Below are 26957 nucleotides of genomic sequence, written 5' to 3'. Positions count from 1 at the left end.
CCACATGCTGCCCCTTGGCTACCCCATTACATTCTCTTGCCACAGCAGGGGAGGAGGCCCTGTGGAATAGCAGCCTCTGAGTTTTCATAGGGGCTGGGAGTGGAGTGGCCATCTTTTGCTGTGCACTCCTGAAAAAGTGTGGGTTTGCATGCTTTATCTGTGATGAAGAAATTAACCTGTGCCTCAGATGACGAAACCGTGGGATGTTCTAATAGTGTTGGGGGAGGAAGCTAAAGGTGTAGGGTGATCATGCCAGCAGAATGGTCAACATTTTAATACATTTAAATAATATTAACAGATTAATGTAAAAGCTCTCCTAAGAGGAAATGTGAAGCTTTTATTCAAAACAAATCCCCTGCATCCTTCCAACTCTCTGACTGGCTCATCCATAGGACAAATCAGGGTGGCTGCCCTAGGCCCATGTGTTTGGGGGCTCCTTGTGGCCACTGCAACCATCTTATGGAACCTGATGAGTGGCAACAGAAGGGGTTGCCCCCCCCCATGTTCACTACACAGAATGGCCCGGCATCCTGCTTCACTCCACTCCCCTCCACTCTGCCCCACTGAACCTCCCTCTCCTGCCATGCTGCACTCAGCTTCTCAGTGGCAACAGGGAGCAGAGCACTCCGAACCCAGGGGGCTCCTCTTCCTGCTGCCATAAAGAAGTGGGACACAATGGTACGGAGGGGGAAGGCCAGTGCATTGGGGCAAAATGGAGTGGAGCAGTCTGCCAGGCCACTACGGCTCCTGTCACCTATGTGGTGAGCATGGAGGGGAGACTCCGGCTGCTGCTACATCAGGCCCACTGTAATCTGGGCTGCATTGCTCAGGCAGAGGAGGAGAGGAAGTAGAGCAGAGGCAGAGCTTGTGAAAGGGGTGAAGTGGTATGGGGCAGGGCCTGCAGTGGCAGCGGCGGGGAGGTATCCCAGGCCCCGCACCTGTAGTACTGTGTGGGAATTGCCCCAGGCCTCGTGCTCCCCTCAGAATGGCCCTGACTGTACCCTTAAGCCTTTAATGTTGTTTTAAATTTAAACAACCCTTTTTTCATCCTAGAAACATACCCTGACTCTGATCTTACTGTGTTTTAACAGTGGTGTTGAATTGGGTAGTCTGAATGTACACCACAGAAACAGACTCTTAGAATACTTTACTTACTGAATCTGCTCAAAGATTCAACAGGAAATACATTATAACATTAATTTATGCTTATCTATAATTTTTCTGCCTTTAGATCTATGATTATTGTGATTTTTTCTTGCTGTGCACTGAATTCAGTAAAAGTGGCCAGTACTTTGCTGGTGGTGAAGTGCTAGCTGCTCAGAGACTCATCATTTGGACGGAAGATGGTCACAGTTACATCTACCAGCTGTTGAACAGGTGGGCTCAGATTGGAAATGAACACAAAAAGTTCAGGTACAAAATGAACTTTGGGAGGTTTATTATGGAAAATCCCTGCATGTCGCAAATGATGAAAAACCAGAACAAAAACACTTTGGCAGCAGAAGATTTACACTGAGTTTGCCAGCCCTCAGTCTTTGTTTGACACAGCAGGGGATACAGGAATAAGATTAGCCATGTAGAACTTGGGCAGCTGGTGCTGTGGTTTCAAAAAGAAATCACTTGTAATTACTTACCCAACAACTTTTAACTCAACTTGAGAATCTTGGACAATATCATTGTGCTTTTAAAAAGACAAATTTCTAAAGCATTTGATTTTCTTTTTAATTATACAGTGGACATTCTAAAAGCATACATCCTGCTGATGGAAAAGTGCTCAAAGAAACTGTTTATCCTCATTTACTGTGCTCTACTTATGTGAAAGAAAATAAGGTAACTTGTGAATAATATACAATGAGCTTCATATTTTCCTTGTAATGGCCACACACACTCTCAGCAAATTGGACATTTAAGGCATTGAGTCAAACTTAGTTTAGTTGTATTGATATCATAAATAAGGCTTGTTCCTTGATTCTGATTTTTCACTTTCAAAGGTGGTGAATTTATTACAGTAAACTTCTGATAATCCGGCACCTTTAGGACCCAGGCGGTGCTGGATTATCAAATATGCCGGACTATCGGAAGGGGGGGACTATGAGGGGTCTGGGATGGGGTGGGGGGATGCCACCGCAGACCCCTCATAGCCCCTCCTTCCGATAGTCTGGCTCTGCCCCATGCGTCCCTGATTCAGCCACTGCTGGTCAGTTTCAGCAGTGGCTGCATTGGGGACGCCTGCAGCAGAGCAGCTGGAGTGTTGCCGGGTTGGTCTGGTAGCGCTGACCTTTGGCACGGCGAGACCAACCTGGCAGCACCCCAGGTGCTCTTGGGGATGCCTGGGGCAGAGCAGCTGTGGGGCTGCCAGGTTGGTCCCACAGCGCCGAGGAGCGGCGCTACTGGACCAACCCGGCAACACTCCAGCTGCTCTACCCCAGGTGTCCCCAAGTCAGCCGCTGCTGATACTGATCAGTGGCTGACTCCAGGAAGCCCGAGGCAGAGCTGTTCTGCCCCTGGCTTTCTGGAGTCAGCCGCTGGTCAGTTTCAACAGCAGCTGAATCGGGACGCCGGGGACAGAGCAGCTGGGGCGCCGCCGGGTTGGTCCCCGCAGCGCCGCACTTTGGCACTGTGGGGACCAACCCGGCAGCACCCCAGCTGCTTTGTCCCAGGTGTACCCAAGTCAGCTGCTGCTGAAACTGATCAGGGGCTGATTCCAGGAAGCCGGGGCAGAGCAGCTCTGTCACGGGCTTCCTGGAGTCAGCCGCTGGTCAGTTTCAGCAGCGGCTGAATCGGGGACATCTGGGGTGCTGCCAGGTTGGTCTCGCAGCCCCGAGGGGCAGCGCTATGGGACCTACCCGGCAGCACTCCAGCTGCTCTGCCCCTGGCTTCCCCAATTCAGCTGCTGGTCAGTTTTAGCAGCGGCTGAATCGGGGAAGCTGGGGGCAGAACAGCTCCAATGGTCCGGCTGCCCGGAGCACTTCCGGGTTCCTGATGGTGCCGGACCATCAGATGCCAGACCATCGGAGTTTTACTGTATATACTTTGTATTTTATAAAGGCTCTTTGAGATTTTTTTGTTAGTTTTCAAAATGTGTATTAAAATTTAAAAGGCAAGGTGGAATATTTAGAATTCTTTAAACCCAAGAGGCACAATCCGGTAAAAAGTTACTTGTATGAATACTCCTATTGAAGTCAGTGGGACTACTATATGCATAACTATTTGGGCCCAGAGACTCTTAGTTCTTTACAAAATGTATCTACCACAAACTGTTAATAATTAAGTGTTTGAACATTTTACTGAGATTGCTATCCTGATCCTGCAAAGTCCTGTGCATGTGTTTAACTTTTTTTTCCAATGTGAGCAGACTTTCCTGGCAGTACTCAGTGTGTAAAGTTAAACACATGTGCAAATCTTTGCAGGATTGGCATCTAAGGCCTGAAAAGCTGTTTATATAAAGCTTAGGGGAAGTTGAAGAATCAGATGGATAAAGAGTTCTTATACTTATAGTTGTAAATGTGTGTCAATTGCAAGTTTACTAGCTTGACAACAGATGACTCAGATGAATGCAGCTATTGCAAAGCATACATCTGAATGGTTGCTTTCCTCTTTGTATGACTAGAAAAGATGATGACTGGTTGAATGAACAGAAATTAAGTGATTTAAAGATACAAATGAAGGATTAGTTACTACTATCTCTACTGTGGCAAAAACAAAAACCCTATTGATTTTAACAGGGATTTTGCTGAGTAAGAACAGCAAGCCTGCGACCAAATCTAAGAATTATGGAATTTTATTTACTTTTTCATTGACAAATAAGAAATATGTGGGTCCTGCTCCTGTTGAAATCAGTATCGATTTTTTGAGATTGACTTAAGTGGGACCAGGATCAAGCATTTAAACCATTCCTCAGGACTATGTATTCCACCAAAAGCACTATTAAAAATACAGGCTTGTGTAAGGTTTTTATTACTCCCTCCTTTGTGTTGCTAGGTAAAGATTTTTAAACAGCACTTTTGCTACATAGTCTTTCTAAGCCTGACATATTTCATTTTTATGTGAAGAGCTATAGCCATTAGTTTATCTTTCCCCATGAACACTTGTGATAGGATAACTATTGAAGGATATCAAAAGGCCAAAGACTGTCAAGGAAGGAAAGAAGCCAAAATATATGGCTTAGCAATAATTGGTTCATTATGATGGCAGAGCAGATTATGTATAATTTTTCCAACAAATGAAAGCACAAAAAAGTATCCACAATGTACCCATTTTCTGTTCTTATTATCTGATGTTTGGCTTAATTCTGTCCAATGGCAAAATTGGGAGGACTGTACAGAGGAAGTTGAAGAATCAGATGGATAAAGAGTTCTTATACTTATAGCTGTAAATGTGTGTCAATTGCAAGTTTACTAGCTTGACAACGGATGACTCAGATGGAAAGCGAACATGTGATAAAGTTTGTGAGGCTGTCTGTCTTGACTTCCAAGTTCTACATGATAACATGAAGCAGGAGTTACAAAATCTTTTCATAGTGGGAACCATGTGTATGATTGTAGGGGCTTCTCTTCCCATTTTCAATCACATAGCATCCTTGTTGCAACTCTAACAATTGCTTATATGGAAAAGTGATATGAGAATGTTATTTGTGCCTTAGAGAATCTTCCCTCAAAATGAGAGTTAGAAGCCCAGTTTTCATTGACTTTTAAGTAAGAACTAGACAGCCATCTAAGGGCATTTCAGGCCTTTTAAAAGCTCAACCTTGATGTTTTTTCATCTGTATTTTAATGCAGTTTAAGTGCTGGAAGGACCCTGAAAGCATCCACTGTCAAATGCTTCACAAGCTATAGTTTGGGCACTGGTGGGATAAAGTGTGTATAGCATTATATGTGTTAGTCCTTACATTTAGGGGGTCTTTGATTAAAGAGGATACCAATGCAAAAATGTATGACTTCAGCTATCAATAAACATAGTATTTGCCTTCCACACATATTTCTCTCAGCAATATGTACAATAGCTATTAATGATGAAACTCAATAAGCAGAGATGGCCTCTCTGAGAGACCTGTTGATAGATCATGGTAATAAGTTTGCTTTCAAGTATATTATAACTCTATACCCTGTAACTTCTTGTAGGTGAATTAAATGACACTGTAGGCCGTTAAGAATTTATCCCAAAACACAATCCCCTGACTTGCATTTTCTTGTGTCATATAATCTGTTGTGAATATAGGAGGGTTTTTTGTTCAGTTTTTGTGATAATAATCTAGAATTTACATCAGTGGAATTTTTGGCCCAATTCCTTCCCCCATTCTGACTAGTTTTCTGCACTTAAGCAGCTGCTTAAGTACTCTCCCTGTATAGAATAATTCACAGGCAGTCTTGAGCCTACCTGGCATCCCCCTATCAATCTCAACTCTTGACTTGGCATATAGGGTATGGCAAGAACATGTGCTACTAGTGGCATTTCAGATGGCCATACCAGCCAGTGCATCTTAGAACAGCAGCTGTCTGAGCAAAATTCAGCCACAACTGAGAATTCAGCCTCTAATTTCTTCAGATATATTTCCAAGATAGTATAGTTTTGTTTTGCAATTAGGTATTCACTTAAGCAATTTTTTTATATTGAAGTATTGACTTGTTGCTGCTGTTGTTGTCACAGAGTTTTCCTTTTGTTATGGGCTTTATGAATGAAAGAAAGGAACCTTTCTATAAGGTTCTTTTTTCTGGAGAAGCATCTGGAAGAATCACCTTGTGGCATATTCCTGATGTTCCTGTGTCCACACTTGATGGTTCTCCAAAAGGTTAGGCAATTTCATATATTTTGTGTAGTTTTTAATTACAGTGTTGCTTCCTCAGTTCTCATGAAAAGTGATGGACTACTCACCCAGGAAAGTGGAGCTTCTCCAGTCGTACAGGATAGTTCAGGACAGAATTCATCTCTGGTCTGTAAGACCAACACAAGGCTCTCCATACCAATAAAGCCCTGCATAAGTCTGAAGAAGAAGAACACAGGCATAGTCCTTGTACAGATTGCCACCCTGGCTAAAATGCCAAGAAAGGGCGAGTCAATCAAGGTGGCCCTGCTGAGGGACTGTGTGATCCAACTGTTGTGTAAAGACCACAATTATTGTTCCAAACCACAGGATGAAAGAAGGGCTCATTGGCAAGAGTTGGTCAGGAGGCACGCATGCTTGCTTATGCATTAATGTATGTTTGTTTTATGATCAATCACTTCTCTGACTGATTCTATATTTTTGAATCCCTGGAAATGTCATGTGAATTATTCTTGACTATTTCCTTTTGCTAGAGATCCCAATAGCAGCCACGTGGACTCTTCAGGATGATTTTGACCAACATCGTTCTATGACGGAAGGCATTATTGATCATCTCTGTGCATCTAAAGATGGGACTGACAGTGCAGCAGTCAGTTCATCTGTATACATGCCCAACCTTGATAAACTGGTGTGTGGGCGTGAAGATGGAAACATTTTCATAACACTTGCTTTGCATGCAGCCAAAGCAAGAATTTTAGAAGACATTTCCTTGCTGAAACGTAAGTTTTTAATTCAGTTCCACATGATCTAATTTTAATCCAGCATCTTTTCATATTCCTCTAAATGAAAAAGTATTGAGGATATAGGGACTTGAGGACTCCGTTTTGTTCTCATTTACAAAAGTCCTACTGCTGCTGGTGTTGCTTAGAGAATCCACCATGAAACTGAAGTCAAAATTGAGCCCTTCCCTTTTCATTCAATATTGTTTCTCTTGTGGAACAAATAAATGTTGATACTGGTCTCCTGTGGATATGTTGCCATGAAGGATTCTTTTAGTAAAGGTTGCACCTCTGAAAACTAGCACTCTCTGGTTTGGCAGTATTGGACAATGGATACTCCTGGACCAGGGAGCCTGGGAGCCTAACGGTAGGAGGGCCAGCTGTGGCCAGGCATAGTAGGGTTTGCAGCTGGAGCCTCATGGCAGCAGCTTCCACCAGCCCCCATTAGCGCATTGTTGGGCCAGGGAGCCAGCAGCAGCTGGACAAGTAGCCTGGCCAGGCTAGCAGTAGTGGGGAACAGAGGCTTGGTGCCAGCTGGGGCGGTAACAAGCCAGTACTGCTGACTGAGTGGCAGGCTTGGGTGCCCATGGCATGGGGTCGCCCTTGGTCCAGCAGAATGCTGGACCAGGACCAAATCCTGTATTATAGGGTATGTATGTTTGCACTGTTAAATTATGTAGGTAAAGAAATTGCCACCATAAGACAAAAATAAATATGGGTCACATTAAATTTCCTTTAAATTATTTGCATATTCCAAATTAATTGGTTTAAATTATTTTAATTCTCAGACGTACAAGATGTAGTTGACTAGCTTCTTCTGAATGGTATTTTGTATCCACACTTCTTTTGGCTTGAATTGTCCTTTTAGCCCCAATTAAAAACAATACTAGATTCTAACACAGCTTTTTAATCCTGAATTTCAGATCATAGAAAGAAAAATTCTTTTATATATCTCGAAAGAGAGGAAATGTTACCTCTACTTAAATTTCAGAAAATGTTTAAAACCTGGTGTATGTTTTGGTTTGGTTTGATTTTATTTTTTATTTTTAATCTAATAAGGTCACTTTTCAATTTTTGAAGCTCATATAATTCACCTTAGGTTCTTTCCAGAAGCAATTTTCTTCAGAGAAGTGAGAGTCTTACTGTGATCAATTTTATTATCAGGTCTAAGTCTCTTTGCATTTACACTGGTTTTATTTGGTGAATCTCCCTTGATTATACTGCTGTAACCGAGAGGAGAATTGGGACCAATAGGACTGCTTGGGATCATAACAAAATCCACACACTTTCTGAGTGTGGTGTATTGTCCTACCTAGTGGTATTCGACCACTTACAAACAGAAAGAATGAGTTTGCTCTACACCCTTAGCTGAGAGCCAGCTGGCTTTTAGCTCAAGAGGTAGAGGCGTTACAATAACACTGTACCCTGTCATCAGTATTTTCAGAGTCTAGACCCTCCCCTCCTCTTGAGTAGCTGAAAAAGCCCTAGATCCTTGGATAAAGATCAGGGAGTGCTCGGGGAAAATGGTAGAGTATGTAATTCCACAGGCATGGAACCACTGCTTTGCCCTCTGTAGCCACTGCATTCAAGCTCAGTTTTGCACAGCCAATTCTATAAGCACATACATGGGAGCTGGCTGTGACATATTGCAAAGAAACAGATTATAGGTCTACATTGCAGGGTGTGAAATCAGATTCAAGCCTAATCCCTCTTCTGTCTACACACAGATTGTGCTAACCCAGGGCTCACAACAAGGGTTCCACAATCCCATTGGAGAGGAGGGTCTGAGTCTGAGTTAAGATGGGATTTAGGGTTCAAGCTGTATTGCTTTGCAGTGTAGATGCAGCCCCACTAGATTAGTGCTGTGGGATTTGGCCAAAATTCCTCTAAACAGCCAAGTTTGGTGGACAATCAAGCTTTCCTACACTATACCAAGAATAAAGGGCTAGAGTGGTCACATTTTGGAAGGATTCAAAGGAGTCTGGAATATAGGTGTTAGAACTCATGTCTGCATACTACAGTGTGGATGCTGATGCCCCAGGACAGGACCCAAGTTTCAACAATTCCTAACCTGAGGTTACAAATGAAGGTAGGCTAACAAACCCAAGATCTGCTAACTCAAATTCTTGTCACCCTAAGATGACATTCATTACATGTCATATGCAGTGTTTTTCTGTAGTTGAAGGAAGTGTGAAAGTTTCAGATCCAGTGAGTTCTTCCAGCAAATCCTGGGCTGTGCTCCTTTTAGTCATTTCTCCTCTGAAGTCTCTTCTACTTTGTCTCTGCTCCCGAAAAGGGGAATTGTGTGCCTTTTATGACCTAGAAAAAGAAAGAATTTGGCTATATTGGCCTGAAACTCTTACTCGTTTTAGGAGTGAACTCTTAACTAGAGGTGATGCTAACCCATTGGTGGTCCTAAGCAGGAATATTTTGACCTCTCCTTCTCAAAATCAAATAGGAGACCACCTTGATCTGCTTGGGCCTCTAAGCAATTGGTTAGTCTGCTTATACTTTGCTTTTGCATCATGCAGATTTCCAAACTGTAAGCACATATATAACAAAAATCTGAAAACTCTTTTTTTATTTATCTAACATTTTTGTGTTACAGATACTCTGCCTTACAAAGTTCTTAAAGGCCACAGCAGCAGTGTCACTTGTTTACTTTATCCATACAGTAAATCACCCAAGTTTGATCCAAGCTGGCTGGTGTCAGGTGGCCAGGATTCTTGTGTGATCTGGTGGGATATATTTACAGAGGAAATTTTGCATCAATTCACTCTTCAAGCTGGTCCAATAATGAACCTGTTGTTATCACCAGAAAACTACAGAGTAAGAAAAGACAGAGTAAATAATGGGGGGTTCATTGGTGGGAGGAAAGATGGAGTAATATTTAACTGGTAACTATACAACATATTCTTATTTTATTTGTAACTTAATTCCCAGTTACTAACTCCTTAATTTACATTTTGTATGAAATCTACCATTGCTTTCTGTTTTGAGTTCTGATGCATCACTAAGTCATCAGCCTGGTGAACTGGAGTGGAAAATCAAGACTTTGCTTTCTGATTCTGGCATTTTTAGAGAGAGCTAATTTTGAAAACACAAAATTGCCAAAGGGCACACAAATTCTGATTCTCCCCATATTTATGTATGCGGGTGTAAATCTCAGGTGGCTCCACTGAAGTCAGTAGCTATGCTGGTGTAAAAACGATGCGAGAGGAGAATCAGGCCAATAACATCTAGTTATGTAGAAATGTGTGTGATTATTTTGACACATTTCTGTTGGGGTGTTTCTCATATCTAACTAGATGTTTTAGAAACTGTCTTGTGCTTCAGAATGAATGATGAGTTGTAGTGCTATTTTATTTCTCATATTTTTATTGAGCATTTTTTAAATGTACAGGGCTCAATACAGCAGACCCTTACTTACAAGAGAAACCCCTGAAGTCCACGGAGCAAGAATTTTACCCCTTAAAGGTGAAATACACCTTCGTTCTAAGAGGCCTATTCGATAACCTATTTACCATGCGAGGTCCACTTAGGGTCCAACTATATTATAGCTGCAGGTGTAATTTCCAGCTTGGATTGATGTACGTGTGCTAGCTTTGATTGAGCTAGCTCACTAAAAATAAGAGGGAAGACACAATAGTATAGGTAAGGGGTAAGCAATCATTTTTAAAAGGGGACAACTTCATAAATTTCTGATGTGACCCTGGGCCACTCCGAAAAGGGCAGGGCCTCAGGCAGAAGGGGCAAGGCCAGGAGACTTCTCATGCTCCCCCTCCCCCCCACAGTCCCTGATTGGCCTGCGGGTGGAGAGAGAGTGCAGAGTCTCTCGGCTCCTGCCCCCACACTGCCAGGGGCACGTGGCAGCTAGTGAGAGCCACCAGCTGTTTTAAAAGAGCCAGCATTTGTCTCTAGTCGCCATGCGCCCTTGACGGGGGGGAGGGGGAGGAGACTTCACACAGCTCCCTTGTCCCCAGGTCTCAATTAGTCTGTGGGCGGGGGAGCAGCAGGGCGGCCGAGGGCAGATCCACTGGCTTGGCAGGTCGGATCCAGCCCATGAAGGCCCCTTTGCCCATCCCTGGTGTAGGTTGTGACCCAGGCTTGCTGCAGGAGTAAATGCTAGAATATTGTGCAGTTTTAAGGTTTTAACTGGTTCATAGGGCCTTGTGATGGCCTTCTGCACTGCTAGGTGAAAATCACACCTGTGGCAAGGAGTGGTGATAACATGATTTCTTAAGGCTCACAAGTCCTGTTTTCAGGGTCTGTGTTGGACTTATGTGATACCTATATGTAGTTCTGGTCCTTTGCACTGGGGTGAATTTTGCTCCTGGGTGAATTCTGCCCCATGTCAGGAAGGTTTGCAGAAACTGATCCACAGAACAGAATGCAGCTGCAACCGAGGTTCCCTCTAAGCTGTACAGCAGCACAGTCCTGCATCTGCTTAATCAGCCCTCCCAGTCAGGCAGCTCCATGTGCAGAGCCATGAACTCCTGACTGGGCAGGTCTGATTAAGCATCTGTGGGCCTGTGCTGCCATTCAGCTTAGAGGGAATCTTGGTTGTAACATACCCAGTTTATGCACTGGATATATTTTTCCTTTGGCCTTTCTTGTCATAAGAACTGACACACAGTTTTATGTCAGATGAATGGCAATTTAGGTTAAGGTAGATTTTTATTTCTTTTTATTTCCAGGGAAAACGTCAAGCACTAAGAATATGTGATTATATACTTTTTGTTTTAATAGATGACTTGTTGATGTATTTGATTTTTAGAAACTCCAATACACATGCATTGAATTGCATCTTCACTTTGGAGATAAAATTTATTGTTAATCTGTTTAAACAATTTTTGGGGTGTAGGCTGAATTACAACACTAGTTTCTAAATGAATATATTTTGTAGCAGGGAGTTATTTTTATTTTTTTTTTTTTTTTTAATTTTCTGTGCTTTTACAGTTTCTAGCACAATGGGTCCTGGTCCAGAGTTGGAGCTCATAGGTACTACCACAATAAAAAATAATAAAAATAGTGATATTGATATTTTTTTTTCAGCTGAATGGGCACAGGATTGTGTGCTGTGTATGCAGTGATCATTCCGTAGCACTTCTACACCTTCATGAGAGAGTATGTCTCTTACATGCCAGGAAACATTTGTTTCCTGTGAAGATGATAAAATGGCACCTTGCTGAAAATCTGCTAATTGTCGGATGTGAAGATGATTCAGTTTATGTTTGGGAAATTGAAACAGGTAATGTGTTTTGTTTTGTTTTTTTCTTGTTCGGCCCTTGCTATTTAGTTTTGTTTTAATCTATCATGTATTGTTACATATACCGTGATTTGTTGTGGGGTCATTCAAAGGTGGTAGGTCACATTTATTAATTAGTATCTTTTAATTTTTTATTATAAATGGGCAAGAATTAAAAGCTCCATGTGATACAGAGTATGTTAATATAAAATACAAGAGCTTGAGTCAGATCCTGACTAGCAGGTGATTAGCTGATATTGCAGTACAGAGAAGTGCGCCGGATATTTCTGGAAGCCATGAATAAAAACATAACTTATCTATTTTAATTATTAACAAGAGAATAATTTACTGTCCTACCAATCTCAAATTATATCAGTACATTTTGCCTTCTTCAGCACACTCATAGTCTTAGCAACATTTTGAGTTAATTGATGACCAGTAATAATTAATTGCAATGCTTACAACTGTGTAGCTGGGAGAACTAACACTGAGTATTTAAGCTTAAATGGTGGATTCACTACTGATTCATGAGGATGGTAAATGTACTTGTTTGAATGTTGAGAGACTTAACATTATTAGAAGCTTTAATGTTGAAAATTGTAATAGTGTTTATCTCTGCAAGTGAAAATGCATCTTGTGAAGAAAAGAGTACATAATGTTTTCAGAAGCCATCTAATTTACAGAATAATAATCCTAGAGAAAAATATAATGTTATCAAATTCACTATAAAAACTTAATTCAGAACATTTATAAAGATATTTTGCTCTACAACCTAATATAACTAAGTCAATGGCTTTGCTGAAAAAGTACCTATTTTAGACAAAGTTTCATGTTTAAATGTGAAAAATACCAATATTCAATGAAGTTCTTGGCAAAAAGCAGACTGCATAAATTATATACTGCATGGATTTTAGTAAGCTGTTTAATACAGTTGAGTAATTAGGATAAGAACTGCCAAGTCATATGGTACTTATTTTTCCTTGACTATATTGAATCATTTTTAATGTTTTTCTAAAAAAATTGGCTTAGCTTCATATGCAGTTATTAGCATTCAAAATCAGTTGAAAACTATAATTTTTTCCAAAACTGGTATGATTTTTCCTGTCTTGAAGACCTATTTTTGCACAATATTTATTTAGGTTATAAAAATGCTTGTAAATAATACTGAAACAGAAAAGATGTTGCTCATAGAGAACCATACTGATCTGAGAAGAATTTAAATTATGTGTAGTGCTGCATTTATTTTCTTCTGTGTTCTTATTATATGCTGTTCTGCAAGTAAGATTTAAAACTGCTGCTTAAAATTACAGCTTTAATCCTACTGCAGTGAAAAAAGGGTGTGGGATAACATTTTCTAAAGCACCTCAGTAACTTAAGTACATGGGCTACGTCTACACTGGCCCCTCTTCCGGAAGGGGCATGTAAATTTCAGCAGTCGTCGTAGGGAAATCCGCGGGGGATTTAAATATCCCCCGCGGCATTTAAATAAAAATGTCCGCCGCTTTTTTCCGGCTTTTAAAAAAGCCGGAAAAGAGCGTCTAGACTGGCCCCGATCCTCCGGAAAAAGTGCCCTTTTCCGGAGGCTCTTATTCCTACTTCAAAGTAGGAATAAGAGCCTCCGGAAAAGGGCACTTTTTCCGGAGGATCGGGGCCAGTCTAGACGCTCTTTTCCGGCTTTTTTAAAAGCCGGAAAAAAGCGGCGGACATTTTTATTTAAATGCCGCGGGGGATATTTAAATCCCCCGCGGATTTCCCTTCAAAGTAGGAATAAGAGCCTCCGGAAAAGGGCACTTTTTCCGGAGGATCGGGGCCAGTCTAGACGCTCTTTTCCGGCTTTTTTAAAAGCCGGAAAAAAGCGGCGGACATTTTTATTTAAATGCCGCGGGGGATATTTAAATCCCCCGCGGAGTTCCCTACGACGACTGCTGAAATTTACATGCCCCTTCCGGAAGAGGGGCCAGTGTAGACGTAGCCATGGTGTTTAAGAGTCATATTTTCAAAAGCAATTTTCAGGTACTCTGGAGTTATTTAAGAGGAGCTTTTGAAAATTTTACACTTCTCCATTCATATATTTGATTGGTTGGGCACTTGTTCCTACCTGGAGTTACTGATTAGTATCTATAATGTGTAAGGCTGTATCTATACTAGAAAGGTTTGTCAACAAAAGTGCTGTTGACATACAAAAGTTGCCAAAAGTGAAAACTGATCAAACCATTCTTTTTGCCTCCCATTGTTGACATTTCATGGCCACATTGCTAGCACCCTGTCGACAAATAGAGCAAAGCAATGTGGGTAAGCATCCCAAAGTGCAGTGTTGTGGGAATCCCCTGCACTTCTTGGGATTCCCTTGTAGCTCTGTGAGCTCTGCATGCTGAAAAAAGTCCAAGCAGCACAGCAGTTTCTCCAGCCCCCCTGCAGCAGCAGTCTGCCCACTACTGTGTTTCTAGTGCAAGGCAGAACAGAAACTCTGCAATGATTTGCTATTTGTTTGTTCACTGAATGGAGCAACTCACTCAGCTGTCAGATACTTCCTGCAGCTTTGGAAGATGAGGGGTGCATGCCTGCAGGGCAGCAGAGATCACTAAACACAGTCATCAGGGCAGGCATTGTGGGATACTACTAAAAGCCAGTTCTCTTGACAGAACAAACAGCAATTGTCTCTTCATTGACAATAAGGGGAGAGGAAAACACAAAAGTGTCTTGCAGGGCTGGACAGTTTTGTCACTAAAGCTGGGTGTTTTTTTCCCAACACAAGTCCAACACAATTCAGTGTAATTGTTCTCACTGTTTTGTCACCAAAAGGCAGATTTTGGTGACAAATGTGCCAGTGTAGACGAGGCCTAAGAATCTATTTTTGTTCTTGTATTGTAAGTCTGCTCTGTAAATGACATGCCACATTCTGTGGATTTTCCTCCAGACAGGTGCACGTTAGATACATTCATTGTCCCCTTCTTGGTTTTTGGACCAGAACACACAAATACATTTTGGGGCTGAAACCTGGTGTACAATTTTAACCAGAGAATTGTTGTATTCATTTGAAGCCTATCCTGAAATGAAATAAGCCAAATTTATGTTTAAGGGTGACAAAATAAAGTACACTTTCTAGATGTTTACTGTAATTTTCTCTCCATCACAGTTATAGTACTTTTTAAAAATTGGGGTTCATTAAATTATTATAAATTAAATTATAAAATTATTTCATATAATGGATTATAGCTTTGGATATTAAAAATAAAACAGCTGAGATGCTATTATTCAAAAATTCACTTTTCATACACATTTTCTTATGCATTTGTTATTATGAATCCATAATATGCAATCTGTGTTGATGTTAATATATATTTGCAGGATATACTGTACTTCAGTACTACTGTACTGTGCTTCTTAGGAGCTCTTACAGCATATACTAAATCTGAAAGGGGCTATCGACATATTATTGGATTCTAAGGAAACTTCAGATCCTACAGTATATCATTGAAACACTTAAATACTTTAAAAGAGGAAATTAAACCATAAGAACTATGTTAAGAGTGTAATTTAAACTCATAGAAGGAAGAAAAGTCAGAGTTGAAAGAACTAACACTGCTCCTCTACTTGTATAAAAAAATACTACAAAGCATTGGTTGGTCATTCCATACAAAGGGTTAAATTTTCTTAGAATTTCTACTCAATGAAATGAAGTAATTGTAGAAGGTACATCAGAACAGAACTCTCCGCGTGTGTTCTACAATACCTAATCACAAGTAGTTGGACCAAAAAGGCAACGTTTTACATTTCAGTCTTAATTTCCTTTATACCCAAGTTAAATGTAGCATTTTAAGTGCTTACTTTATTTTGGATATCTATGCAAAATGAGACTATTTTGGTGAAAACTGTGAAGCTATAATTATTATTGCTATATCACACATTTAATGACATTTGGTGCAAAAAATTAGTTCCAAATTTATGAAGTTACATGACTTTTGCAGCCTTCAGTAATGTTCTTGCTATTTTTACTGCTGCTTTAAACTTAAGTAGAAATCGTGCTGGGTTCAATTAATTAGGTAGTGAATAATTCACTTTGTCATTTAAGAAATGAGACTCTAAACTGTTGCAAGCACTCCACCTGTGGAGATCCCATTGATGCTAATGGTAACTCCCATGCCCCCAGAATGAAACGTACTCAAGCAGGGAGGACTAACACAAAGTCTATACATCACTTAAGATTTCTTTTGAGAGCTAACATGGGACTTAAGTAGTGTACAGTCTTTCTGTTAGCCCTCTGCAAAAAGAAGAATTTCATCTCTGTGGTGTTTGCAGGATAAGGAACCAAGTGAATGTCAGTTGTTTCTGGCCTAGACTATGGAAATTAAGCATTATTGACCAGCTCATACTCAGCTTCTCTCTGTGTGGGTGGAGTTGTAGCCCTGTGCAGCATCCAGATATAAATGCAAGTCCCTGTACTCCACAATATGGGAACTGTTCCCTCTGATCCACCAGGTCAGGAGTGAAGAGAATTGGAGAGGAGACAGAGACTGGCATTGAATAGACCAGGTATGCCAGTAGGAACCAGCTGTATCATACTAAAGGATGGTGACTTCAGTGCATCCTAGTGAACAAAGGAGTGTTACAATACTACAGAGACCCTCTAAAAGTCAGAACATAATTTTGTCCTTTCATGGTACCTTAGAGATCTCGCCTATTTCACAGTTAATAGAAGGTAACGTGATATAATGGCACAGCAGTATTACAAATTCACAAAGGGTGCAAGAGGCAGGATTTTTAAACTATAGACTATTTTAAATTACTGTTTTAAATATTTTGCTGCTAGCTTCAAGAAGCAGGGTCTACTAATAGACCTGAGAGAAGTAGCTAGAAGTTAGCAAGGCAGCCATTTGTCACACTGATGGATAGCTCTGAGCTTTTCCTGATTCGTTTTATGTGTCTGTAATTGAAATAGTACCTATTATACTTAGGGAACTCCTCCTAGGATATACTGTACTGGGTTAATGTAAATTATATCTGTACAGCAGTAGAACATAGGAGGTTATGGCACTGATCCTTGAAATTGGTCTGACCTAGATTCAGAAGTATGTAGATATGTCAGTGCCAGTCAGGCAGGCAGAGGCATTGTCTTGGTCCTCATATAGACCCATGTGAAAAGATTAATATAGTATCATCAAACAGAAATCAAAAGATGTCTATGGAAACAATGCAGACTTTAACTGTGGGCTGGAGATGAAATATCTGTTTATATTTGAGCAGAGTGAATCATACATTACTATAGCCTAGGGCTGTGTCTCGACTGCATGCCTTTTCCATAAAAGGGATGCAAATTAGACGCATCGCAATTGCAAATGAAGCGGGGATTTAAATCCCCCTCGCCCCCGCTTCATTTGCATAAGCATGGCTGCCGCTTTTTTCCAGCTCGGAGCTTTGCCGGAAATAAGCGCCAGTCTAGACGGGGATCTTTCAGAAAATAAAGCCTTTTCCGAAAGATCCCTTATTCCTTATTTATGGAAAAGGGATGCAGTCTAGACACAGCCTAGGTGTGGCCCACTACCCCATTGATGTAAGTGGGAGATCTGTTTTTGCTTGCTAGAAGATTATTCTGTTTGAATGAAGCTATAGACTATTTGATTATGATAAAAACTCAGGAATCTAATTTTCTATCAAACTTGTATATAAATTTTACAAAACTGTTATGTTATTTGTGTATTAGAATTAATTGAAACGTGCAAAACTTGCTATCCTGTAGCAATTCCAGGATGCAAACCAAATTGGATTTTCAGAAAGTCTTTGACAAGGTACCTCACCAAAGGCTCTTATATAAATTACATGGCCATGGGATAAGAGGGAAGGTCCTTTCTTGGATTGAGAACTGGTTAAAAGACAGGAAACAAAGGGTAGGAATAAATGGTAAATTTTCAGATTGGAGAGGGGTAACTAGTGGTGTCCCCAAAGGGTCAGTCCTGGGAACAATCCTTTTCAACTTATTCATAAATGATCTGGAGAAAGGGGTAAGCAGTGAGGTAGTAAAATTTGCAGATGATACCAAACTGTTTAGGATAGTCAAGACAGAAGCAGACTGTGAGGGACTCCAAGAAGATCTCACCAAACCGAGTGATTGGGCAACAAAATGGCAAATGAAATTTAATGTAGATAAGTGTAAAGTAATGCACATCGGGAAAAATAACCCCAACTATACGTACAATATGATGGGGGCTAATTTGACTAGGACAAATCAGGAAAGAGATCTTGGAGTTATCATGGACAGTTCTCTGAAAACTTCCACGCAGTGTGCAGCGGCGGTCAAAAAGGCAAATAGGATGCTAGGAATTATTAAGAAAGGGATAGAAAATAAGACCCAGAATATCTTACTGCCCCTGTATAAAACTATGGTACGCCCACATCTTGAATACTGTGTACAGATGTGGTCTCCTCACCTCAAAAAAGATATTTTGGCCTTGGAAAGGGTTCAGAAAAGGGCAACTAAAATTATTAGGGGTTTGGAACGGGTCCCATATGTGGAGAGATTAAAGAGACTGGGACTTTTCAGTTTAGAAAAGAGGAGACTGAGAGGGGATATGATAGAGGTCTATAAAATCATGAGTGGTGTGGAGAGGGCGAATAAAGAAAAGTTATTTAATAGTTCCCTAAATAGAAGAACTATTAATTAATGAATTTAATGGGTAGCAGGTTTAAAACTAATAAAAGAAAGTTCTTCTTCACACAGCGTGTAGTCAACCTGTGGAACTCCTTGCCAGAGGAGGCTGTTAAGGCTAGGACTATAATAGAGTTTAAAGAGAAGCTAGATAATTTCATGGAGGTTAGGTCCATAAAAGGCTATTAGCCAGGGGATAAAATGGTGTCCTTGGCCTCTGTTTGTCAGAGGCTGGAGAAGGATGGCAGGAGACAAATCGCTTGATCATTGTCTTCGGTCCATCCTCTCTGGGGCACCTGGTGCTGGTGACTGTCGGTAGACAGGATACTGGGCTAGATGGACCTTTCATCTGACCCAGTACGGCCGTTCTTATGTTCAAAGAAATTCCAAGAAGTACTTGATACAGTTTTGTTGGTGTAAATCTACTTTGTTTTGCTTTCATAGAGACTCTCTGAATTCACACCACTTGAGGCAAGATTATGATATAGTCCTCTGGGTCAGATTCTCCCCTCAGTTACACCAGTTCAACTTGTAACTGAGTTAATTCAAAAGAATCTGAAAACTAGGGGGAGAGGGAAGAAGACCTCAGTTTGTTTTTCAAAGGATCCTAATAGCAAATCTGATGCCTTAGCAAAGTCTTGGAGAGCCAGTCATGCACAATGAAAGATTCTCTATAGGAAAAGAGGACTCAAGTCTCCTCTTAGGGCAGGTCTCTCCTTGCCACTCCAGAGATCGAGCCTCTGGCATTCGATTTAACAGGTATAATAGTTTTCAGAACTAGTTTTCAGATTCTTTTGGGAGGCTGTGCACAAATTATGTAAGATAGTAGAGGATAGGTAGGTCCTTCATTTTGCATGGTTGTTTCAGTGTTGCAAAGCGTTAAGAGGTCTTGAAAAGCACCAAAAACTATGTTACATAATTTATGGACAGCCACTCATTAGCGTTTTGTTAATGTATTTTCATGGGTTTACTAGCTTCATCATCATCCCTTGCAGCCCATCTTTTCAAGTTGGTGGCTTGTTTTTATAAGAAGGTGTCAAGGGGTACGCCCCCGTCCAGGGGCTCGGCCCCCTCCGACCGGGCCTATACAGTACTCCAGAGTCCCTAGGCCAAGGTCCCGGCCCTTCTATCAGGGCATATACGGTAGCAAAGTCTCAACACAAAAGTCCTGGCCCTTCTGGCAGGGCATATACGGTAGCAAAGGCCTAGTCGCTCTGAGAAGCCTCCCCGGCCCGGGGTTTGTTTGTCCAGGGAAGGGGAAAACGTGTGGTAGGGGGACCCGGGCCCTCCCTCTCCACCGGGTCCCAGCCCAGGGCCCTTTAGGCAGGCCGGGGGCTCCGGCCGATACACACCGAGCCAAACTTTGTCTCCCTTGCCCTTGGCTGCTTCCTACCACGCCCTGGTCCCCCCCGGGCCCCTTCGCCTCTCAGGCAGTACCTGTCGGGGTTGGGGCGCGCTCCTGCCACTCTGGGCCGGCGGTTGCTTTCTCTGTGTCCCGGTTCAGCGCGGGCGACGACTCTGGACCCAGCGACTGCAAGAACTCCGGTCCGGCCTGGTCTCCTCCTTCTCCCTGGGGCCTCCCTGCCTGCTGGGAAATGACATGTAGGAAATGACACTGTTCATATTTGTGCGCTCTAAAGAAACCCATGAAAAATAATATGGACACCATACATTATAATCTTTGATGTATATAATTAAGGCCAGTGCTGGTAATCTTTCATATTTTAACCAAATTTGTAACAAATACTTGACATTTTAATTTTTCCATGATACGAAATGTTGCAGAAGTCTGGTAAATTGATAGATATTTTTTTCCAAATGTATATTTAAAGAACTACTTCTGAGTCCTTTGTATTGTTTTGTGTAATACAGTCACGGCTTTCTTTAATTGTGGATACTAAAGATCCAAAAAGTACATTTGGGGTAGTCATTACTATGGCATATGGAAGGTATTTTCCAACCTCTATGTGCCTTAAAACAAATATGAAAATCAATAGCAAATTTCATTCTAATTGTAAAAAATAAATATGTTTTGCGCTTAAAATATGTTCACCACTTAAATCCACCTTAATAAGGAAATTGGTTCAGGATCTATATTGCCTTTATTGTTTCCTGAGCAGTTGGTATCTTTGAGGGATTGTAAAATGAGGTAAATATCAATATAAGAACTACAGTAATAAACACAATTTACATTTTTTCCTGTGGAGACCATTATTTTCTGATTCAGTTAGTTAATACGTGATGATGTCCAGGACCAATCTGAATCCATTAAGAATGTCTACACTGCAATTAAAACCTGTGGCTGGCCTGTAACCCTCAGAAATCTACAATACAATTATACAGCCCTACACCCTAAGCTCTGCAAACCACAGTCGGCTGGCATGGGCCAGATAGGGCTTTTTAATTGCAATGTAGACATACCCTCCTGGCCAGAGCCTCCCCCTGGCACCACTGCAACTCCCCCCCACACAACCCAAACCCAATGCATCCATACTATCTCCCAGACTCTGTATTCTAATCCGCATCCCAGATCACAACTTAAATCCCTGCACCATCCATCTGCATCCTTGCCCTAGTCATAAGCCTCTCTCACATCTTGCAGTTCTGCACCCCCTCCTCCATGTCAGAATCCTCTCCTGAATCCATAGCCCCTCCCAGCCCCTCACAACTCTCTGCCCCATAGATCATAACCCAAACCCCTGCCCTCCTGCCCCAGGTCACAACCCATACTCTCTGCACCCCTGCTCCTGCATTCACGTCCCCTCCTGCTTCCCAGTCCCTTCCATGCCCAGCCTCCATCCCAGCCCCCTCACCTCTACCATTAATATCATGGAAGAATGTATTCCTTGACCACTTACCAAATTCTTGGAGTGATCCTCCATCAAAAAATTACTGGCCACCTCCAATCTAGACCATTCCTGATAGTCTAACCTGCTCTAAAAATCCACAATGATAGAGATTCCACAATCTTCCTAGGCTATTTATTCCAGTGCTTATCTACCCTGATGGACATTAGGAACAAATTTCTAACCTAAACTTCCCCTGCTGCTATTTAAATTCATTGCTTCTTATCCTATCATCAGAGATTGATGAGAATATTTTTTCTCCCTTCTCCTTGCAACAACCTTTTAGATACTTGAAAACTGTTATTCCCCTCTCTCAGGCCATGTCTTCACTCGCCACATCGGAGATCGAAGTTCTGGTGTTTGAGTTAGCAGGTCTAGTATAGACCCATAAATTGAATGCTAAGGGCAGCTCCTGTGGTGTCTGTACTCCTCACAGTTGCAAGGAATAAGAGAAGCTGACAGGAGCATTTGCTCCTGTTGGCCTCCCATGGAGGGGATGGCGCAAAGTTCAGTGTAAGGTAAGCCGACTCCAGCTAGTATTCCAGGTAGCTGTAATTGCATACGTTAAGCTGACCTTCCAAGTCTAGTGTACACCTGGCCTCAGTCTTTTCTTTTTTTCCAGACTTTGTTTCTACAAAATATGCAGGAAAAATGTGTTTATAATATGAAAGGTAATATTTCACATGAAATATTATAATATGCATTGTTGTCAGGTGAAATATTTGTTAGCTTTATGAATTGATTTTTATTATCTTTGATTCATATGTTTGCAGTTCCTTATCTTTGATTCATTTATTTTAATTACATAGAGAGTAATTAAAGGAATTAAAAAAATCCCAATCATATTAAAGGATGTAATTGTATTTTTCCATACAACATTAAATAGTTAAGGGAAAAACACAGAAAAATACATACGAGCAAAGTACAGGAAAGTGTAAATAGAAAATTACACAGGGGAAAAAATATGTTAAAAGAACAGTAAGATTGCAAACTCAAGAACCTGAAGTGAGACAGTGCCATCATTAAAGCTGCCTATGTGAAACTAATTCAGTCCCCCTCTGTATTCACGTTACTTTTAATTGCATGATAACACACTACTATTTTCACAGGATCCTTGTCTTATTCTGTAATTTGAGAGTGTTTGTTTTAAAATACACCAATGGCATTCAAGTCCATTCTCAGAGATTCTTCTTGTAACCACAACTGCCCTTTTTTAACTGACCAACATGTGCTTGTTCTAAAACAGTCCTGATTTTCTTTGTCTGGATGCATTTCTTGGATTAATTTTGCCATTTCTGTAACCATCACTCTGCTTATAGGAACACCTTTTGATCTCTTTTGCGAAAACCCCAGATTTATTGCCTCATCAAAGTTAGATGCAGCAGCTTTATGTACAATACATCTGCTTTTTACTGCTCCATTGTCTTTGCCTTCTTTTGCAAATTGCTTAATTATTTTTCAAGTGGGACTTTTTTTCCCCCCTCTTTGCTGCTGTCTGATTACAAACGTCTAGTTCCAAATGAGGTGTGTAATTGACTAGTCAGTTTATAATGCCGGGGTTCTACTGAACTCAGGGCCAAATTAAGAAAAGGGCTTTAGGGGCTACAACCCAGGACCCTGGGTTAAGTGGGGTCCCCTTAGCCCTGAGCTGCAGTCCTTAAAGCCCTAGTGTTCTGGGACAGCCGCTCTTTGACGTGGGGAACAGCTCTGGGGGCTGATGTTGGGTGCTCATAAAGTGAGAAACACTCAACTAGTGGAACTTGTGAAAAGCTGGGTTTTAATGAAGGGCCAGGCATCACATAGGAGCTTTGTGCTAGAGGCAGGGATAGCAGCCAGTTTGCCATAACAGCATTCCAGTGCCTTAACCATCTTTTTTTCTCTTGAAGATCCTTGCCTCATTAACTATAAATCTTGCAAATGCTGCAGCACCTCAGAGGGACAGACAAAAGCTTCCTTCAGTAAACAATCCTGGTTCATCCCCAGAATGCTGCTCTATTGAAAAAATAATGGTTGTTGTCGATGTATTATAATGAATATGTACTACCTTAATTTAAATCTCTTAGGTAGATAACCTTAGTTCTGGCATTCTTGCACTTTGAATACTTGACTTTGCAATCTGAGCATTTTGTTAACATCCATTTTGGTGTATAATTTTCTAGATACTGAAAAGAGAAAATAAAAAGACCCAGAAATTCTGTCATGTGGAATCAGACCTACCTCCATCATAATCAGGAATAGAATATTCGTATACCCAGTACGGATCTCTGTGACTTGCACAACAGAGTGACAGATAGCAGTATAAGCTTGTTATCTTCTATGTAGACTAGCCCCTGAAGGAGAATGAGACATGGACATTGCCAGTGGGTTTCACCAATATTATTTCTGTGGATTCAATTCTAGGTTCAAGTTGGTGCTCCAGAGCCTGGAGACACTAGTACTTCTCAATAAAAGAGTTGTACAAAAATTTTTAACATGAGCAAAACCATGTATTTTCCCCTAATCTGACCCATTTTTTTGCTGAGTTTCTAGGAGTGGTCAAACAAAAGATAGGACTATGCAGCACTTTAAAGACTAACAAGATGGTATATTAGGTGATGAGCTTTTGTGGGCCAGACCCACTTCCTCAGATCAAATTGTGGAAGAAAATTGGCATGACCATATATACCAAAGGCATACAATCAATTGGTCATGTCAATTTTCTTCCACAATTTGATCTGAGGAAGTGGGTCTGGCCCACGAAAGCTCATCACCTAATATACCATCTTGTGAGTCTTTAAAATGCTGCATAGTCCTCTCTTTTGTTTCAGCAAGACCAGACTAACACGGCTACATCTCTATTACTAGGAATGATCAGTTTGAGGTGGATACCTGGCATGGAAAATTTCAGTCTAGTGATTAAAAATTGGTGAAGTTGTAAGCAATGGCAAACAATCTTTTTGTTGTGGTGGCAGTTTTTAAAAATTATTTTTAGAGAGGCATGTTGGGCAACTTAAAGTAATAAAATATATTTCTATGACCATAACAAAATATAAAGCATGTTATAAAATAGACCAAAAAAGGATGCTGTGAAATATTTCTTATACATTATATACAAATGCAAATGTTAGCGCTACATTTGAAAATATATACTAAAGTGAGAGTTAGGGGGTGAGGAGGGTTCCAGGATGTTTGTGGGGGCCATCCGCCGGGGCTTTCTTCCCCTATCCCCAGCCAGCAGTGGCCATCTCTCTCCTCTCCACCCACCCTCCGTGCTGCAGCCAAGGACTGGAGGAAGAGAAGTTGGGGAAGAGGGGCTACTTAATCGCTCTGTGGCAGGCAAGATGGCTAGCCTCAGCACACCACTCTCTCTCTGTGGCGTGGCTGCCCCCAGTGGTCACTTTGCAGTACAGCTCTCCTCTGTGTTCACTGCTCCCCAGTGGACACTCTGCAGTATCGCATCTCTCTGAACAGCAGCCTACTCCCTTTCCATGTTCTGGGAAACAGTCCCATTCCTGGCACTTCTCATTTTTCCTGGCACAACCAAACCCTGACCTTGCCTTATGTTAGGGTAAGTTGCATACCAAATTTGGTGGTTCTAGCTCTTACTGTTTAGGAGGAGTTCTTCAACAAATGGGCCCACAGGCAGACTGACTAGTAAATTGACCCAGTATTGATCGGGTCCTTAAGGAGAGGCTCAGGGCAAGGGGCTGGAAGTGTGAGGGGTGCAGGAATCAGGGCAGGGGCTGGTGGATTTGGAGGGCTTAGGGCTAGGGGCTGGGAGTGTAGGGACTGTGGGACTCAGGATTCAGGGTGGGGAGGTGGTCAGGGAAGGGGGTTAGTATGTGGGTGGTACAGGTGCTCACACTCCCTGGGTGGCAGCTCCCTGGGACTGGTCAAGCATCAGGGCTTCACTGCCCAGCTGGCAGTGGCTCCCTTGGGCTGTCTGCAATGGCAGAGCTGTGCTGCCTGGAGAGAGGCAGTTTCCCAAGGCAGGCCACAGCACCCGAGGCTGCACGGCTTGGTCGGTAGCAGCTCTCCGGGACTGGACAAGGTGTCATGGGCTGTGTTGCCCAGCTAGTGGCTGCTCCTTGGGGCTGACTGTGGCAGTCGAGACTGTGCTGCCAGCCAGCGGCATCTGATTCGTCGATGGTTGCCAGCAACATCCATCCCATCTCCAGCCAGCCACTCTCTTACTGGAGCACCCACCCACTGTGATCATTCTGCAATATAACTGTGCCTGCTAGCAAATTTTTCCCTTTGCTCTTTATGAGAAACACTTGCATTCCAGACACATCCCATTGTCCTGGCACAGCCAAACCATGGCCTTGCTTTTAAGTTATGATAATAGGAAGCTGCATACCAAATTTGGTATTCCTAGCTCTTACCATTTAGGAGGAGTTTTTGCACAAACACACTCACATACAAATGGACAAATGCACAAACACTCTCAAATATATAGTAGATAATATAAATGCTTTTCTATTTCATAAATTTTCTATTGTCAGTTTGGTTCAAACTTTAAACATTTTGGCAGGCAAGCAATTGGAATATTTTCAAACATTATATTAATGGGGTTTTTTAGGCAGTTTTGTGTTGCCATTATTTTAAGAAGCATCTCTAACAAAATAATGTCTCCTCAAAGTATGAGATCGGGGGTATGGCTGCATATGGTGTGTGTGTGTGAGAGGGGAAGGAGTAGGGGAATCTTCTGATTTGTCCTGTTTTTTTTGCTAACCAAGCGTTGAGACAATAAACTGATATTAAGCTACATATTGCTGGAAAAGTTTATATTTTGTTCATGACAAATATTCCCTTCATAGTTTTATTAGTACTGGGTGTGACGGCGTGTTGGGGTTTTCCCGTCTCCTGCACCCCCGTAATGGCACGGACAGACTCCACCAGCCAGTAGAATAGAGGGAGTTTATTGCTTCTCCAGGATACAGCACAGCACAGATGTCATCTGGTTACAGGAACTGGGGCTAAGAGGCCTCAGTGCCCCCCCTTGAGATGGGGGGTGGCTGGGCCCTACAATCCCAGCCACCTCCCTAGCTCCTTCTCCTCTGCTTCCCAGACAGAAACTAACCAACTCTCTTCCAGCCCTGCCCCCCAGCCAGAGGCGGCATTCCACCTTCCTTTGTTTCTCTCCCTGGGGGTAGCTGGTCAGATGGGTTGAGAGACCCTCTTTGCATAATGACTCATCCCCTCCCTGCTGGGCCATGCTACAGTCAGCAGCCTGTGGAGGTAACTCACAACCCACTGCCCAGCATAGCAACCAGCAAGGTACCCCCCTACTACGTCACACTGGGTAGTACACAACTTGTACAATAAAAAAAAGTTATGTTTAAAAGAAGCACATGGGATCTTTTTCAGGGGGATAAGGCAACATGCCACATTTATTGATAATATAACAAAGTAGTATATGCATTTACACACACACACACACACACTGCTGATGGAATAGTTACCAGCCTGTTGCTCAGCCCAACCTCTTGGTCAGATAAGTCGGGTACGAGGATGGAGTTGAGCTCATGTCAGTCCATACTGATGCTCCTCTTGGCAGGACAAGAATCTGAAGAACCATACAAGACACCCCATTCTTTATAGGATTTTCCTTCCATGCAAGTCTATCATTTGGCCTTGTCAGGCCTTAATTAGTCAGTCAGCATCTCAATCGGTTTTTCTGTGACATGTTTATCTGGAG

At 41.9% G+C, this 26957-nt stretch overlaps 1 protein-coding gene and 1 long non-coding RNA gene across 2 annotated transcripts in view; one reads left to right on the top strand and one right to left on the bottom strand.

Annotated features, from left to right (window-relative positions):
- Positions 1-26957, top strand: part of WDR72 (WD repeat domain 72) — a 218731-nt gene that overhangs the window by 47683 nt on the left and 144091 nt on the right. The window contains exons 8-13 of the mRNA XM_014580591.3: positions 1232-1377; positions 1734-1830; positions 5647-5788; positions 6295-6540; positions 9149-9369; positions 11596-11791. Of these exons, the coding sequence (XP_014436077.2) occupies positions 1232-1377; positions 1734-1830; positions 5647-5788; positions 6295-6540; positions 9149-9369; positions 11596-11791 (1048 nt within the window). The remainder of the gene's footprint in view (positions 1-1231; positions 1378-1733; positions 1831-5646; positions 5789-6294; positions 6541-9148; positions 9370-11595; positions 11792-26957) is intronic.
- Positions 7428-20015, bottom strand: LOC142818321 (uncharacterized). Its single transcript, XR_012895783.1, has 2 exons — positions 19869-20015; positions 7428-8859 (listed from the first exon to the last, which is right to left on the bottom strand). It is a non-coding gene; the product is annotated as an uncharacterized LOC142818321 (long non-coding RNA).

Source organism: Pelodiscus sinensis, chromosome 14, assembly GCF_049634645.1.
Source record: "Pelodiscus sinensis isolate JC-2024 chromosome 14, ASM4963464v1, whole genome shotgun sequence".
NCBI classification, from domain to species: domain Eukaryota; kingdom Metazoa; phylum Chordata; order Testudines; family Trionychidae; genus Pelodiscus; species Pelodiscus sinensis.
This window is presented reverse-complemented; position numbering and strand designations above follow the sequence as displayed.